Here is an 18645-nt window from a genome sequence, read left to right on the forward strand (position 1 = left end):
CCCAGTAGTTAAAGGACAGAGCATGGTTCAAAATGAACCGGCTTGAAACCTTTGGGATAGAATCAAAGTATGAAGCAATATGTGGACTTCAATATCATCACTCCATGTTTTGTGGTGATTCGTACGTGTGTATTCCCAGGAGAGGACAAAGGTGTCTAGGAATGCGAAGATATAAGATGCGTCAGCCTCGTCTGGAGCAGCAAGAAGCTCCAGCCGCACAGGTGGAGCGTCAGAACACGCAACGAATGAAGCGTAGCCTTAGACACACGGTGAGGGACGTGAGCCCAGACGACGCGGCACCTCTGAAAGGTAACGGCTGATTTCGGCGAACGCTCCCCTCCTGTATCTTGAGAACCTTACCTTACCGCTTACCCGTGAACTCTATCCCAGCTGTGGAGTCATGCGTACCTCCTCCTCAGTTTGCCAGCAGGTGAATATTTAAACAGTTAATCAAAACAAACAAACAACAAAAAAGTGCATCCTGATTGGAACTGCTTTGATGTTTGCAATTTTTGATGGTGTTGATGTTGGTTTAATTTGATTGCAGCCTTGTTCATTTTCTGTTTGGACACTATAACCCAATCCTTGTGTTTTCTCTCTTGTGTATGTTCAGCAAAGACAGCAGCAGAGCACACATCCACAGCATTGCAGACAAGACAGAGTACGTCAAGCAGCTCAAGGCCCTGCTGGGTTCAAAAGACTTCAGCGAGCCCATCAAGGGCATTGATCAGCTGGTGGCCCACTGCGAGGACAACCCATATATGGTCGTGGGCAACATGTTCCTGGTAACACATTTGAACTGAATTGATTTTTAATGTTTTCAGCAGCTTTCAGAAGTGATCTGTATGGGGGGTCATACGTTGGAGAACATTAAATGCTGGCACATCTGAAGAAATGTCAAAAGCTCAGATGCTTCAGAGTAGAAAATATTACAACAATCAGTTTTAACTATTACAGTGGAGGGCAGTCGTGTCCATTGTTAGTGTGAGCTTGTTTTACAATGTATGTGAAGATTTCACCCAAGCGTATCCTTGAAATTGCATTAAACCAAAGAATCCAAGTGAATGACTTGGAAAAAATCAGTCGGTTGAAATGAAAGGGCTTGAAATCAAATCAGCTCCAGGGCTTAACGGCACTGATATGGTGAGTGCCTGATGAATGCATGGGCGGCTTGCTCTATACCTCTCTTCCTCTGCTACAGGTATTTGATGCTTTCAAAGCACGACTGCAAGGTTAACCTCTATGCCTTGGAGGCCTTACAGAAGATAATCACACTGCTCAGAGACAACCTGGTCCAAGTGGTCTACATCTTAGTCCCAGCTATAGTGGACAATCACCTCAACTCCAAGAATAACGCCATCTACATGGCGACAATAGGTGCCATTCAAGCTCTCATCAATAACCTTGGTGGGTTCTTTTCTCTCTTTACAAAACATCTTGAAGGACACATGCCACTGGGCTTTAGAAAAACAACAACATGTAACGGTCTGCGCTGGGCAGAACAGGGAGGCGGACACAAACGCTGAGGAGAGCGAGATTTATTCAAGGAAATTCCAAAAGCAGTGTTAAACGGACAGGCGTGGGTCAAACCGGGAGGGCAGCCAGAACAAGAAAGGACAACAGGCATATTCAGACAAGAAACTAACGACGAGGGGGAAAACACGGAACAGGCAGAAGTAGACGGATAACAAAACGCAAAGCTCAAACTTACAACAGCAGGTGACGGGATTAAACAAAAAGACCGATACGGACATGGGAGACACAGGGACTTTTATACACAGAACCAAACTAGGGACAGGTGATGACAATGACACAGGGGCGTGGTAACAAACGAGGAATCATCAAAATAAACGAGCAGGGCGGGACAAACAGGCAGGGAACACGGACATGAGGGAACCCAGAGTGACAGCTACGAGAGGGGGCGTTGCCCTACGTGACACAACAACAATGATTGTGTTCTGTTTTATCTTTGTATCTTTTGATGAAAGGTTGCTAGGTTGGGGAAAAGGTTCACACAAATCAGTAAAAGAATGTTCTTGCTCTTTGGCTAGATGTTTGTGGTGCAGATCAAATGGAAATCTCCTTTCATATTAAGGCACAGTCCAATATAAAGAAAAAAATATTTATGTAAGACTGACAGGAGATCTTGCATTATCTGACAGCAGATAGTTAAATAATGGAGTTTACAGTGGATGTCCTTAGGCTCTTTTGTTCAATATACAGTGTCTAATCTTTTGTGGTTGTGTATACAGAAATATTCTACAAATTCAAATACATTATCAAAAAACAATTCTTTCAGAAAGTCATTCCACTGATATGCTAAGAGATGCCAGAGATAAAAAAAAAAGATAAAAGATTTACCAGAAATACTATAATTCCTATATTAATTAATAATATTTATAATATTGATAATAATCATTCCAGAGAGTTACCAAATACTGTCACTTTAGTTTAATTAAATCTTTCTAGGTTAAAAAAATGCTTCTGTAATAACCCAGTGCTGTCCAGGGTTGATTTATTTATCTTTGTTCCTTTTAAATGTTCTTTTTATAGAGCTGGTTAGGGAACTCTACCCCTGCAAGCCACAACTGGTTGAGCAGAAGGTGCTTCCTCTGCTCTGGTACCTCCTGGGGACCTCCAGCAACAGTGGTACGGTCCACGGGAGGGGTGGAAGCGTGAGAGGGGCCACTGTCCACCTATGCCAAGCCCTTCATGCCCACATGGGTCCGGCGCTGCTGGACTGCGCTGCTTCCCAACCTTCCAATATCCGCAAGAGCCTAAGAGAGTTTGTGAAGAACCTCCCGATCAACTGAGAGCTGCAAGCCAGACCTCCAGACCAAAATAAAGCCCAACATGGATTCTACTTGAAGATGGAGATGTTTGTGTATTTCTTACTGTGCCTGCACTTTAAATGAAAGAGAGAGGAAGAAAGTCAAACGTTTTTAACATTTTGAATTAGCAGAAAGCTAAATCCTTAAACTCAGAAGGCCTTTTAAATAAGGAGCACAGATTTTAGCGAATCACATCAGGTTTAACATGCCTAGGAGCTCTGCTCTTTTTGCACTTTGAAATACTAACACTTATCATGATAACTGTTGTCATGGTGACTATAGATATATATTGTTCTATGATTGTTATTTTCTGTTGACATGTCCTGAGGTAACTGTGCAGAATGTAATTTATCACATGCACAAGGAACAAGGATCTATAGTCTTTTTGTTGTTTGGTATGTGTAATGTGACTTTTCAATGAGGAGTCTTAAAAAATGAAAAAGCTACGACTCACAAAATTACTTTTGTATTCTATAGCCAGGGCTTAATTTGAGCCGGATCCTGCCGGAACAGGATCCAGGAACTCTCATTTTGAAGGGTGTGTTCCGGGAACTGTCTGCCTCGATCCAGTAACTTTCAAGCCTACTAATTATAAGTTATGAAGAAATCTGTATGCACTTCTGCACTTAAACACTTATAAAACACATGTAAATAATTTAAAAGTAATTTATATATACAAATTGGCTTGTTATTTTAACATTTGTGTGCCTAAGCGTTTTGTGATCCGGTGACATTGTGATTTTGTTTTGCGATCCGGTGACATTGTTGGCCTCTGACCCCTTGTCTCATGCCGCTGTTTGCGTTCTGGCATCGTTTGATTTTCAAAGTAAGCACTGTGTATAGCTAATACAGTTGTGATCAAATTTATTCAACCCCCAATGCTGCGAAGGGTTTTATGGAATTCAGTGCACATTTGTAATTGTGTTCATAATGAAATCTTACAAGGACTTGTTAAAGAACTAAATGCAACTAAGATAGCATCAATTTTTTTTGTCATAAAGTATTAAATGGCCTTTTTGTGATTTCTTCATTGACACAATTATTCAACCCCTTTACGACTACCACTCCTAAGAACAGAGGTTCATTCCAGTGTTTTCCATCAGGTATTGAAAACATCTGTGGATGTCAACGAGCAGCAATCAAGCATGATAAGCACCAATTAGGCAGATTTAAAAGGACTGTGATACTCAGCTCCTTCTAGACATCTACTGGTGTGTTTCCAAGCATGGTGAAGGCAAGAGAATGGTCCCAGAAGACAAGAGAAGAGGTTATTGCTCTTCACAAGAATGGCAATGGATATAAAAAGATTGCGAAGTTGTTAAATATTCCAAGAGACACTATCGGAAGTATCATTCGCAAGTTCAAGTTAAAGGGCACAGTGGAAACGTTACCTGGTCGTGGCAGAAAGAAGATCCTGACCGCGACTGCTGTGCGCTACCTGAAGCGTAATGTGGAGAAAAATCCCCGCGTGACTGCTAAGGAACTGAAAAAAGACCTGTCAGATGTGGGCACTGAAGTTTCAGCTCAGACAATAAGGCGCGTACTGCATAACGAAGACCTCCATGCCAGAACGCCCAGACGCACCCCCTTGCTGACTCCAAAGAACAAGAAAAGTCGACTGCAGTATGCCAAAAGTCATGTGGACAAGCCACAAAGGTTTTGGAACAGTGTACTGTGGTCAGATGAAACTAAATTAGAACTGTTTGGGACAATGGACCAGCGCTATGTTTGGAGAAGGAAGAACCAGGCTTATGAACAAAAGAACACCTTGCCTACTGTGAAGCATGGCTGGGGGGTCAATTATGCTTTGGGGCTGTTTTGCTTCTAATGGTACAGGAAAGCTTCAACGTGTGCAGGGTACCATGAATTCCCTTCAGTACCAGGAGATCTTGGAGGAAAATGTGATGGAGTCAGTCACAAACCTGCGGCTTGGGAGACGTTGGACCTTCCAACAGGACAATGATCCGAAGCACACATCCAAGTCCACTAGAGCATGGTTGAACATGAAAGGCTGGAACATTCTAGAGTGGCCATCGCAATCACCAGACTTAAATCCAATTGAGAACCTCTGGTGGGACCTAAAGAAGGCAGTTGCAGTGCGCAAGCCTAAGAATGTGACTGAACTGGAGGCTTTTGCCCATGAAGAATGGGCTAAGATACCCATAGGTCGCTGCAAGACACTTGTGTCAAGCTATGCTTCACGCTTGAAAGCTGTTATAACTGGAAAAGGATGTTGTACTAAGTACTAAAAAATAATGTCACTAGGGGGTTGAATAAAACTGATAATGATGTGAGCACAGTAAAGACATTTGTGGTTATTCCATCATAAATATTATGTTATGTTTGTCTAATTTATAAGTGCCTCTTTGATATAATTGTAAATAAGATGACTGAAATGATCAAAATCAATGTCAAACTGGCCAAAACACTTTATTTCAGTGGGGGTTGAATAAATTTGATCACAACTGTAAGTGTAATGGCACAGTATTAACTTAACTCATTCTAACTGTCAATAAAAGCTTGTTACTCATATGATTGCAATTATATTTCTGTATGTGCTAAAAACAATTGACAAACACATATAAAAACCAGAGGGCAGCAGATCATGTGAAAATATAATAATTGTGTCATGCTCAAAAGTTTTGGCCATGAGTGTAGACCAGGATAATGACACTACAGAATTTCTTCACAGAGCCTCAGCCATGGGAGTCAAGAGCACACCACCTGAAACAAAATTCAAGACAAAATTAGTCCCACCTCTATATTTACAAAGTACGGTGATAAAGCTATTGAATCAGTTTCTTTAACACCCCCCCCCCCATCAGACTCCACCATGTCAAGAGTAGAGGTGCATTTTTCTCGCCACAGACATTCAGAGCCCAGTGCAAAATCATCACAGGAGGAAACCTTCAGACTCCAGATTCAAGACTTAGTCAATCACGTACCTCATCCCCAGGATGCATGGACGATGTCCCCTGAAAGAGAAAACAATTGTCTTAGATTAACAGTCATGGCCTTTTATTCTGAATTCGTCTTATGCTTGTTTCCCGTGTTAGACATCTGTGACCACTGAATTCTGTAACCAGAGACCACCATGCATGTGTCGTCAAGAAATAAGGTAGGGTCAAATCCTGTTAACTGCACATGGGTACTCAATCGTTGATTGTAGTTTATAAGGAAATTAAAGCTCATTTCAAAATGAATTATTTATTTAGTGTGTATTTCTTGATTAAGATATGTGCTTGTATATACTTAGATATTTGTTAATGACATATTTGGCATTCTTAGCGAGGAGCAAAGTAAAATTTTCATTGTATCTAAGGAAACCTGTTCCCTCTGTGCATATGACAAACTCTGAATTTGAAAAGATTAGGTAGGCCTAAATGACGTTTTCACACATGCAGACAATTATGTTTTACGTTGCATGAAAAAAATCTGTTGATTCTAAAGCTTTTGGTTAAACGTCAGCTTATTCATTTCTTATTTTCTACTAACAAATGCCTAGGGTGGTTCGTACGATTGATAAACATTTCTTTTCTGACGAGAAGCAGCACTATCCAGAACACTTGAACAGAAGTTGATGGTCACCAATACCGGTGCATCACCGGTTAAGGATGCCCTCGCCGGAATACCGAAAGGGTTCGCCCTGAAATACCCTCTGACGCATAGTGGTCACTACAGTGGACAGCTATTTAAACGTCATTTTCTCCTAAATATAAAGGTTTCTATGGTGAAACTGCGTATCAGCATGTAGAATGCTCTCTGCTGCCACCCTCCATTTAGGTGTATTCAGTGGTTAGTTGTTGTAACTACAAGTAAATCTCCTCTGAATCCAAGATGGCCGACAGACAGCCACACGTGTTCAACACTGCTGGAATATCCTGTCAATCCTTCTATTCTAGGAGACCCATAGAGGTAAAAAAAATATGGTGACATACAGGAGTATCTAAGTAACAATATTATTCTTTTAGTTTTGAAAAAAATATTTTAAATAAGCAGGAAATTGTGATTAACCATGTGTCCACTGAAGTGACAAGATGATGAGGGACAGGATGCAGAGAGACAGGATGATGAGGGACAGGATGCAGAGAGACAGGATGATGAGGGACAGGATGATGAGGGACAGGATGCAGAGGGACAGGATGCAGAGAGACAGGATGCAGAGAGACAGGATGATGAGGGACAGGATGATGAGGGACAGGATGCAGAGGGACAGGATGCAGAGGGACAGGATGCAGAGGGACAGGATGCAGAGAGACAGGATGCAGAGAGACAGGATGCAGAGAGACAGGATGATGAGGGACAGGATGATGAGGGACAGGATGATGAGGGACAGGATGCAGAGGGACAGGATGCAGAGAGACAGGATGCAGAGAGACAGGATGATGATGGAGGTCAGCGTGATGAGGGAGCTGTGGGAAATGTCCAGAGAAATCTTCGCAAAGTACCTGCCGGCACTCAAACCCGCAAATATGTCTGGAAACTCAAAGACATCGACTATGATAGAGATGTGCTCCCTTTTCAAGGAGTATGGAGAGTGAATGTTGAGGGAAGAGAACACGGAAAACGAAATACATCTGCATGCAGTGTGATGTGGCACTGTGCCCTGGATGCTTTGCCAATTTTCATGTAGCTTAGGACAGTTGCCTATAATAATAGTTTTAGAGACATTTTGAAACATTCATTTATGTTACATGTAGCTTTATAGTGTTTTTTCTTATTTAGCTCTAAACAGTAAGGCTATAGAATGTTAAAGAATGTTAACAATGCTCATGAATTTATGATCAAATTAAATTTTATTCATTTTTCCATTACGTTTTTACAGTTGTATGTTGAGTGCTTAAGTGCATGTAGTCCACTGTAGTGGACATTTCTGTAACTTCCTGAAAAAATGAAATTTTTGGAAAAACTTTTATATTTGATTTTTTCATGCCCTATAAAGTATAAAAACACATTTAAAAAAAATCTTGACTCAGTATTTCATAATGCATGCATCAGAGTCTCTGCCATGTCATTAGTACAGGGTGTCTACAGGTTTGACCAAGGGAAAATTAAGACATTTTAAGACTTTTTAATACCGTTTTCCAAATAAAATTAAGACCAACTCGCAAGATCATACACGTTAAAATAAAGCACAAAAACCAACTGATTATTTACATTAATTAATCTAGCTGCTTGAAAACTTCAAATGTTAATGCACAAGACGGACAATACAAGACACAAACGTTACATTTTTTTTCACTGTACAGTATACACAATGAAACTTTATACAAAACAAAATTCAAACACTGACAACAGCATCATACCATACACACACACACACACACACACACACACACACACACACACACACACAAGGCCATTTTCCTGTTTTTCTGATCCACACTCCAGCTCATGCTCAACCCCTTTCAGTTCTGCTACTTTTTCTCTGAAACTCTTTCTAAGGATGTTTGATTTTGTGATCACTTTGGCCATCAGGGTTCCTGCTTTCCCTTCGGCTTGTTCAGCAAGTAAATTATTATTATAACTGGTTTATACTTAACCTTGAAAGTGACGTACAAATGATTTAATTCCATCTTGTTAAGGTGTATGAACCCTGCAAACATGACTTGGTTAATTGCGCTGAAGCGCGGCGCGCGCGAAGTTTTTACAAATTTCGAGAGGTGTACGACAGCGCGCGAGCCGCTCGTCAGCCGCTGCGTCGAAAATGACGTAATCGCGGTGGTTTCGCCCATGCGCGAGCGGCTTGCAATTAACCAAGTCATGTTTGCAGGGTTCATACACCGTAACAAGATGGAAATATAGCCGCAAGCGGCGATAGGCGGGTTCACACACACAATAAGCAAAAGGAAGCCCAAAAGGTCCTTTAGACCTAAAAGTGAAAAGAAGCTGTTTGGGGTTGGCCAGTGTGTGCTCTACAGATAGTGTGTAATGACATCTGCATGTGTCAGAAAGGGAGACACAGAAACAGCACATCTGGCTAGGGCTGCATCTATGTGAACAATATAGGAAGGCCTGCATGTGTCTATACATGATTGGGCCTGTATATCACCGACAGAGAGAGATTGAGGGAGCCAGAGACTATGCTTTGTTAATTCACTCTTTACACACCTAGCATGCCTAACATGACTGCCCATGTATTCAAAGTATGAATGTAGTCTGCAAAGCCTGGCATTACATGACTGACATGACTGGCATGACTGGAATGACATCACTGCCATGGCGAACAAAATTAACATGACTGATATGACTGACATAACTGGCATGACTGTAATGATTTGATGATTTGACTGAAATGACTGATATGACTGGACTGAAATGATTGGCATGACATGACTTAACATGACTGGCAGAACATGACTGGCATGACTGGCATCACTGACATGACTGATATAACTGACATGACTGAACTGGCATGTCTGATATGACTGACATCACTGGCATGACTTACATATACTATACATAAACTATAGATATGCATACAAACTACATACATTTAGGTAGAAGTGTGTGTGTGTGTGTGTGTGTGTGTGTGTGTGGTAGTGTATGTACTCAAACTATGACAACATATACTAATACATACATACATAAGTTTACATAGAAACTATACATACATATAGGTATAAAGGTGTGTGTGTCTGTGTGTTTGTGTGAGAGAGAGAGACAAAAAAGAAGCCAAATATCAGTTTGTATGAGCATGTGTTAGTCACTGAGATAAGGGTGGGTATGGCTAGGGAAGTGTCATTGTGAATGCTATAGGAAGGCCTGCTTGCGCCTGTATGTGTGTGTGCCTGGTTAATAGACACAGAGAGATCTAGGTAGCCAGAGCAATGTTTACTTAGGGCACAGAGATGGGAGGGGGAATGTGGGTGAGAGTGTGAGAGAGACTGATAGTGTGAGTTTCAGCTTGCGTGCGTGTGAGAAGGAGAAGGTGACAGAGGGACTTTACATGCATTTTTATGCATTGTATATAATACTGCACTGTAGAGCCATACGATAACTGATTTAGATGAAACTTGACAAATTTGTTCAGGATGGGATTCTGAATGAGCTTGTGCATTTTGGTCAGAATTGGGTAAAATATGAAAGAGCTTTAAGAATATGAATATTATATGTATCGATGCTGTCCATTAAAAAAATATTTAGCAGGTATAAGTGTCCTCAAATCCAAAATCTTTGGATTGTTTTTTGATTTCACACTCTGTAGAGTATTATAAGACTTTGCTTGACATGATAGTATGAAAATCCTAGGAGGAGTATGAAAAGTGATGATTTCAAACTATTATTAACTGTAAATAAACTGTGCATTTTTTAATAGGACATGTAATGGGAAAGTTGTTCGCACTACTGCAAGGAATCAAAAGAGTCTAATTGCATGTTCCCAAGTGGAATTATGTAGGGGATATACTTGCTTTATTTGCAATAGCGCCCCCCAGTGGCCAATCGACACCCGGCTGGATTATGTCATAGGGGGTGTGCACTTTTCCACACCCAAGAGGTTTCGTGCAGATCGACCAATGGTAAGCCTGTCAAACGCGTGCCGATCACTGATTGGCCGATTACGTCAGCCATTTTGGAAGTATGGCATGTCTGTTTTAGGACCTGGTTCCCAGAGGCCCATAGATGATGTCTGCCAAGTTTCATGTGGATCGGCCAATCTGAGTGCATGGGGCAAATTTTTGCATGTTATAGCGCCCCCTAGCAGGTGAGGTATGGCAACCTCTGCGAGCTGCCCCAGACCCTCAGAGGGAAGCTGTCTGTGAAGTGTCATCTCATTGCATGCAAGTTTTCTGCAGTTAGAGCTTCATATGCGCAAAATTTACTATTGAGTTTACACCCTCTCATTTGATTGGCTTATACTGACTAGGTAGTGATGAAATTAGCATTTTTGCTGGATAGATTTTAAAGTTCAGACTCTTCTGAACGTTTTGATACCACATATGTGCATGTATGTGAAAAATCCAGGGACAAGTTTGGGCTCAAAGATGTGTGCGATTTTGCACATTATGCAAATTAACTCGAAATCTAAGTGGGCGGAGCTTAATGGTTGTATATTAATTGTCCTATTGAATTTAGTCAAGGAATGTATAGGAACTGGAATTTTGGTTCTAGGACTTACGGTGTAGGAGATATGGACAAAAAGTCAATATGGTCTGCTATAGCGCCACCATCAGGCCAATTTGGGTCCCTGTATGGGAATCTGGTCCTTGGAGTTAACTGAACCTTTTTGCCAAGTTTGGGGTTTCTAGGCATTACGGTCTAGGCTGCACATTACGTTTTAGGTCAAAAAATGGGACAAAGAATAATAATAAGAAAGAAAAACCCTAACAATTACAATAGGGTTCCCACACTATGTGTGTGTGAACCCTAATTAAATAATTTGTACGTCACTTTCATGGTCCATTTCTATATATCCCAGCACATTAAACTTAAATAAGTAAAATATTTATACATATACTCGAAATAATTCGCTTTTTTATCACATTATTTAATGGTTGTTTATTTTCAAAACGCCCAATCTTAACGTATTCACGTTCTCTCATGTTTCGTCCTGGAATTACAAGAGGCGTAAAGAGAACTGTTCAGTCAGACAGATATTTGTTGTGAAATGAAGCAGTTACAATTTCAAGCATTTTTAAGTACTTTAGCCTAAATTTCAGCACTTGTCAAACTTGGAACACAAAGTAACATTAAATTGGTCAGGTAAATGTTCCTTCCCCTGTTTTGAGGAGTGTTTCTTTATACTAACACATATATCGTTTCGGACAACACTGCAACGGTCCCGCCGTTCGCGGAGGTTCACGCGCTACGGTCACTCGCGAAAGTATAAACCAGACTTGAAGGCGGCATCAGGGAACATGGTTTTAAACAATGAGTCAATTCCTTCGTTGGATCTGTATGACTGGTGACTCTTAACTGTTTTTAGCGCCCATATTACCTAAGCCTTCAAAGTATTGGTAGAGCCGCATAGCCTACAGCGTGAATGCGACGTTGAGCAGAGCTCGACTGAATGGTTCTCTTGTTGGGCAAAACGTAGATATTGCAGGCTGCTGCTGACGAGCCTCGCTGGTATCTGTGACAGCTCTGAGCCACCAAGAATATGTCGGGTCTTCCAACCATTTCTGGCTAAGTTTGCATTTCCCCATCTCTCCGAACAGACGTTAACGTACATACAGCCCGCATGAAATTATGATCCCGCCAGTCCAACAACTACCGGTGCTCGTTAAGCCCGAAATACTTGCGAGCAATATTTAAGTTCAACACACCGCTAACGGAATTATTCATCCCTAAATTTAGCTCCGCAAATTTAAGACATTGTGGTTGAAAATTTAAGACAAAATAAGACTTTTCAAGGCCTTATTTGACAAAAATGAAATTTAATACCATTTAAGACTTTTTAAGGACCCGCGGCCACCCTGTAGTAGAGACGCACTTTTGTCACAATGTACTTTTGGAGCCCAGTGCAAAACATCACGAGAAACTTTATTGGTATATGCACAGTAAAGAAACGTGTTGCTCTGTACAACGAAATAGTAATCAAGGATAAAATAAGCATGCAACATTATGATAAGTATTCATAAATGGAAATGTAAACGAAACAGAAATATAAACTGCTAAGAAGTTTATGTACATACAGTCATTGTGCAGTAGCGAGCTACATTGCTTGTTGTCAGACTGGTATGAAAACCCAATAGACTCAGCACACTTACAAATTGTCTAAACACACTTGGCACTGCCACATAATCTCCTTTCTGCATTTGCCACATGTGAACCTTTTACAAAAACCACAACGCTTAGTGGCACGGTTACTCTTGCAGCCACACTTAACCTGGCACAATGCCCTTTTCCCTGTGTCAGGTGTGGGTTGTTGCTGCTGAAACTCTACCTTGGACACCTCCTTGGCTTCCATATGAGACTGTGCAAGTTCTGTTGCAAGCTTCACCAAGAACTCGGACCGTCTCTCTTTTACCCCAGTGCATGCTTGAAAAAGCACATGTGCATTCAGGCATGAAATGTCAATCATGTTATAAAACACAGCGACTGGCCAACGCCGTGTTCCTGAACGTACACTGTACTTTCGCACCATCTGGTCCATGACATCCACACCACATTTTAGGCTGTTGTAGTCTGTGATTGTGTTTGGCTTTTTTTTTCGGGTGTCTCCAATCTCCACCGTACTGTGCATGCTACTGAGGATGCAGACAGTCTTTTTCCGTCTGGGCGCGTAAACTGTCAGCGTGGCACCAGAGGTTGAAAACACCTGTGTACTAAATTCCTCACGGCCCAAATTCTTTTTGACAGAGTCTGGAAGCTCACGACGAATCTTGTTTACTGTGCCAAGGAGGGTGGTCTTCCGGCCCAGCAACTGCCTTGCTAGTGACAGTGAGGTGAAAAAATTGTCTGTGGTAACAGTTCTTCCTTGGTCCATAAATGGTTCCATAAGCTTCATCACCACATTTTCCGATAGTCTTTCCCCCACGGGACGACTGGAGTCTTTGCCAAGATATGGGATGATGTTGCATACATACTTGGATTTCAGGTCACATGCCACCCAGAACTTTATCCCAAACTTGTCGGGTTTTGTTGCAATGTACTGAAGAAAAGAGCAACGGGTCTTAGTTGGAAAAAGTTGCTCATCTATGGTGATATGCCTTCCTGGGTTGTAACAAGTGATGCAATTGGCAGCGAAAGACCCCCAAACATTAGAGATTGCAGCAAACCGGTCAGTTGCAGCTCGTTCACTGCGTGTGTACTTGTCGTCAAAGTGAAGGTGCTGCATGATGTCCTGGAAGCGGTTTCGCGACATAATCTTGGTGATTAAGGGCACTCCCAGTGTTGTAGACCATGAGTCATGCACCGCTGGAAGGCGCACAACACCTCGCAGGATGAGGATTGCAATGAACGCCTTTAGCTCAGCGAGGGACATGAACCAGTTTTCTTGCTGTGTCTGGCGTGCATGCTGGACAGTCCACCCCTGTATGATCCGAAGCATTTCAATAGAAATGAAACAGAGGAAACTCTCTAAGCGACTCGATACTTTCCGTAGGGCAAAAGCAGTTGGCTCTCCATTCGTGGTATTGCATTTACTTGGGCTTGGATGCACTCCGTCATGTCTTCCGATCTGTTCTTCATGCCACACTGTGCCGTCTTTTGCAGTCTCTGTCAGCCGCCCGTGTGTCTCCACGCGACCCCTCTTTACTGGTGATGAAGTCTCCTCATCTACAGAACCATATGTTTGAGATTTGATTAGTGAAAGGTTGAAATAATGTGAAATTGACAAACATAATATTTGAAATATAGCCAGCGATTGGCGGGTTCACACACAAATAGGCATTTTGGCCTTAATGGGGGGGTGTGCATAAATAAATTAATGTGCACAAAAAGATTCAATTGAGGCACTAAAGGCCCAAAACGATCAAAATGTGTATTGGGAAATTGAGTCAGATCAAAGAACTAAATCACATGCCGAGATCAGCAGTGTGTGTGTGGGGTCTTATGTATGTACTATTCAGTCAGTTCCAGTATTTGGCCAGTAAATGGAGCCCATGTAATACCATACTGATATTACAGTAATGAAATAAGACATTTTAGTGAAATAAAAGGTTCATTTCTGGTCAAGCAGTGCACCTTTTGTTATGAGATCTAATTGCAGTTATTTATCTCATTGATCTGACTCATACAAGACCCTTTATTTGTCTGTATTCTGCATAACAGGATTGCAGCATGAGTTTTTATGATTTCTTAGGTTTTTGGACAATGTAGCGACAGGCCAATTTGAACCAAACTTGGCATACCTGAAGGACCTCAGTCTATAAAAGGCTTTGAAATTGGGAGTTGATCAACATGTTTATATGAATTATAGCAATATAGGTCATATATGGCCTCAATGATATAATGGGAAAATGGACCCACCTGAAAATAAAAAAAAAAAATCCAACAATTTTTAAAAATAGTTTACCTACAGTGTCTACAGATTATGCCCATGCCACTCTTGCCTTCATTGGATCAAATTCCTAGGACTAGTTCGAAAAGTGCTATTTTCAAACAATTGATGAATGTGACAAAACTACGCCTTTTTTAATAGGACTTGTAATTGCAAAGTTGTCAGGTGGACTGCAAGGAATCAAAAGAATCAAGTTTCATTTTCCTAAGCAAAGATTTGGAAAAGTTATGCATGATTCACAAATAGTGCCACCTAGTGGCCAAATGTTTCAAAACTGCACAGTGTGACAGTCCTGAGATGTGTGTGAACCCTAAATTGCAAAAATAGGTTTCCCCACACTACGTGTGTGAACCCTAATTATAATTCCAAAACATCTCAAGTATGCCACCTTGGAAGTAATGTAGGATTGTTTTCACACAGCAATACGTGGCGCATATATATATATATATTTAAATAGTTTATCTTTTGAAAAAATGTCAATAGGTAAAGATATTTCTACATAAATTTATACAATAAACCCTCAACTACTTGAAATAGAATAATATTCGAGTAATTTTAACTTATCCAGATGGTACTTTTTGCAGTGTCTCTTCCAAAAACACAACACCCATAACTGACAAACAAAAATAGGACATCTTACCAGAAGAGATTTCAGAGTCACTACTCGGATCAAGAGTTATTTCTCCTCCATCAGAGTCACAAGGGTCGACATGGTTGAGGACCACGTCCAAAGCCTGCTGTGTTCTGCAAACCTTTGCCATCTTTGCTTCTAAGTCGAGAGTAAGTGAAATATAGCAACATGGATTTTTATCCACATGTAGGTGGATACATACATAATAGTCATAATAGTTCACACTACCACCCATCACACCCATACCTGTTCACTGTTACCTGGTACCGGCATATTTCGATCTAATGGCTGCAACAACATTAAAAAATATATATAGAACCCATCTCAGTTACCTCCATTGTGTATATTTATAATATTGTAATATAGTACTAGAGTGAGAAACCTTTATTCTATTTTATTTCACTATTTCTTCTCCATCAGAGTCAATGGATCAACACAGTTCACACAATCACCCATCCCCCCCGTTTAGCATTACCAAGTAGTGGCTGCATGTACATAAAGGATGGCTTTTATTAGACCTTTATTCTATTTTATTTCACTTAGCATGTAGCCAGATAGGCCATTTACTTTGGTGCAGTTTATTAAAGTCTATGCACTTTATTAACAAGTTTCCTATGTCTGCAATCATCTCTCTCCATTATTAAACTGACAACGACATTTGAACTATAATTCTAAAACATCTCAAGTCTGCCTCCTTTGTACTAATTTTGGATTGTTCTCACTGCAAAAGGAGACATGCTGATTGGTCAAAAATAGCTAAAGTTCTGATTTTTTCTTAAAGGGTTTTTTTCTTCTCCATCTGAGTCAATGTATCAACATAGTTCCCACAATCACCCATCCCCCCGTTTAGCATTACCAAGTAGTGGCTGCATGTACATAACAAAGGATGGCCTAAACATTTGGCCTGCGGGCCGGAGTTTGGACACCTCTGCATTAGGCCATCATGTCCATTAGTGCAGTTTTCATTAGCCTGCAGCAAATTCTGAAAATACTATTGAATATGGCCTGCATAAGGAGCATGAGCTCAACTCTGCCTGGCCTAATGGGATGCAAATGACCCCAGCACTGCCATTTGGCACTCTCTGCTAGAAGGAGTCGTATGAAAATGCTGGTAGTTGCAGTGTTAAAAGATTACAGTACCTTTAACAGTCACTACTACGACAAATTAACAGAATTGTTGTGCATTTGTCAACGTACCAGAGGTGTCACACGTCGAAAAGGCTCTGACAATACGGCTTTTAGCAACGGCAAACATCAACTACGGAATAGAATAGAAAAACCGGTAACGTCTAAACAAATGCTTACCAATTGCTGCAGCGCTTCAACAGCTACTTGCAAGGAGCACCGTTACTGCTCAGAAGAAAGATTGAAATGTGGCCAAGACAGGCCAAGATGGTGGTTTTATATTGTGAGTTCTCGAGGACCCTTAGGTATCCTGATGAGGCGCCTATTCAAAACATCAACGAGTGTATCAAAATAAGAGTTCACTGTCACGTCAAACGTTTGTTTGTTTTTGTTTCTGTTGCATGTTTTGTGTGTTGTAGTGTGATCACTGTTTTCAGAGTGTTTGTCTGTATATCTTACCTTGTAGGGACTTCTGCAAGTAAGGGCCTGAATAAATGGCATGTAGACATTTGTAATTAAACATTACATGCATCATACAAGTGATTCAAATAAAATAAGTATATATTATATACATATAATATATACATATACAAATGATATATACTATATAATATATATTATATACATATATACAAGGCAAGGCAAAGTTTTTGCAGATGTTGGATGGGAGGACTTGGCAGTTTGGAAGGGTAAGTCCAGTGTGGATTAATACATATTTAGGTGTTCTTTAGGACTTTTAATTTTAACTTATTAAATTGTAACCTTGCTAATTGGGAAGATACATGGAGACATGTTCCAGAGAAGCTCCATGGAGTACTCATTGTGCAAGTTTCAGTGTGACAAAACTTCACATGCTTCACTCTGCTTGTACCCCGAACATGACTGCCGTTTGTGCAGATGGCAACAGAAAACTCTATAGGTTTTGACAGTCAGCAGGGTAAAACTGCTTTATGCATAATAAATGTATGTAAAATGTATGCAACTGTAGGTATCGGGGGTGGACTGGCATACATTACTACCGGGGATTTCCCCGGTGGGCCAAGGGGAAGTATTGTTTCCATTCTAATGGGAGGTAAAAGTTAATATGTTTTACAAAACCCCTTAACCTGGGGGGTATTCCACGAAGCGAGCTAACTCAGTAAGCCGGGCTTTTTAAGACAAGCCTGGCTCATTTTGCTCAAATTCGGTTCCACGAAAGAGGCTAGACTTGAGCCTCGCTCAGTTACTACAGCAACATATACGTTTGAACTAACCTGCTCCGTACCAGGCTAGAGTTGAAGCTTAGCTTAGCGGGACCGCTTCTATTGGCTCAGCAGCATGATGTCAGTCTCGCCATCCGGGAAACAAAATTGAGGAACAAGGTTCCGCTGCAATTCTATCCATTAAATTGCTGTGGATGTAGCATATCATATCATATTTTTATACATTTAATGGAGTACTGTAATTATTAGTTTGGAATGATTGCAGGTCATTATTATCAAAATTTAATAATTATATTTCCAAATGCAATTTATATTTCGATCTTCAGAGTACATATTCATTGTTAATCAGCGAGGTTTTTGCACATTTTAATGTATTGGTTTAATCTTAACAAATTCAGGTCAGTGTAAAATGGAATACAGTGTCTAATCGCAGTTATGGTCAACAAACATACATTAGCATAAACACTATATCACAAAAATACAATTCTTTGTACCTGAGTATTAATAATAACTGAGTAATTTAGGTGAAGATACTTTTAGGTATATATTTATCCCCACACTTCCTCTTTTGTGTTCAAATTACAAGCAAATCATATCACTCCGCAATTCACATATGTTCAGTATAAATAATGTAAATGTGTGGTTAACTTAATGGTGCAAAAAGGAAATGGATACAGACAACTACCTTACCAAGATTTTCATACAGGTGATACAAATAATCCAAAATGTATGCTATAAAAGAACAGCTAACAGTGAAGGCTGAAGGCTGATTGACCATGGCATGCCCATTTGTAGAAAATCCAGTAGATGAGGGAGCGTGTATAGTGCGCAGAGCATTCATGCTACCAGCTCCAAGGTCATTCCAGGACAGGACAGATCCACTGGGCTTTCCAGATGACTACTTATTTGAGC

General features: G+C 40.7%; 1 protein-coding gene and 1 non-coding gene across 2 annotated transcripts; one reads left to right on the forward strand and one right to left on the reverse strand.

Annotated features, from left to right (window-relative positions):
• The first annotated feature begins 1206 nt into the window (after nucleotides 1-1206).
• LOC143522529 (TOG array regulator of axonemal microtubules protein 2-like) lies at nucleotides 1207-2828 on the forward strand. Its single transcript, XM_077016238.1, has 2 exons — nucleotides 1207-1407; nucleotides 2554-2828. Exons 1-2 carry the CDS (start codon nucleotides 1209-1211, stop codon nucleotides 2811-2813), a joined length of 459 nt encoding a protein of 152 aa, XP_076872353.1. The 5' UTR covers nucleotides 1207-1208; the 3' UTR covers nucleotides 2814-2828.
• Nucleotides 2829-5645: 2817 nt separating this feature from the next.
• Nucleotides 5646-5736, reverse strand: LOC143523718 (small nucleolar RNA SNORD88). The gene has a single exon (XR_013133463.1). It is a non-coding gene; the product is annotated as a small nucleolar RNA SNORD88 (small nucleolar RNA).
• Nucleotides 5737-18645: the final 12909 nt, after the last annotated feature.

The sequence above is a fragment of the Brachyhypopomus gauderio genome, chromosome 9, assembly GCF_052324685.1.
Source record: "Brachyhypopomus gauderio isolate BG-103 chromosome 9, BGAUD_0.2, whole genome shotgun sequence".
Lineage (NCBI taxonomy): Eukaryota > Metazoa > Chordata > Actinopteri > Gymnotiformes > Hypopomidae > Brachyhypopomus > Brachyhypopomus gauderio.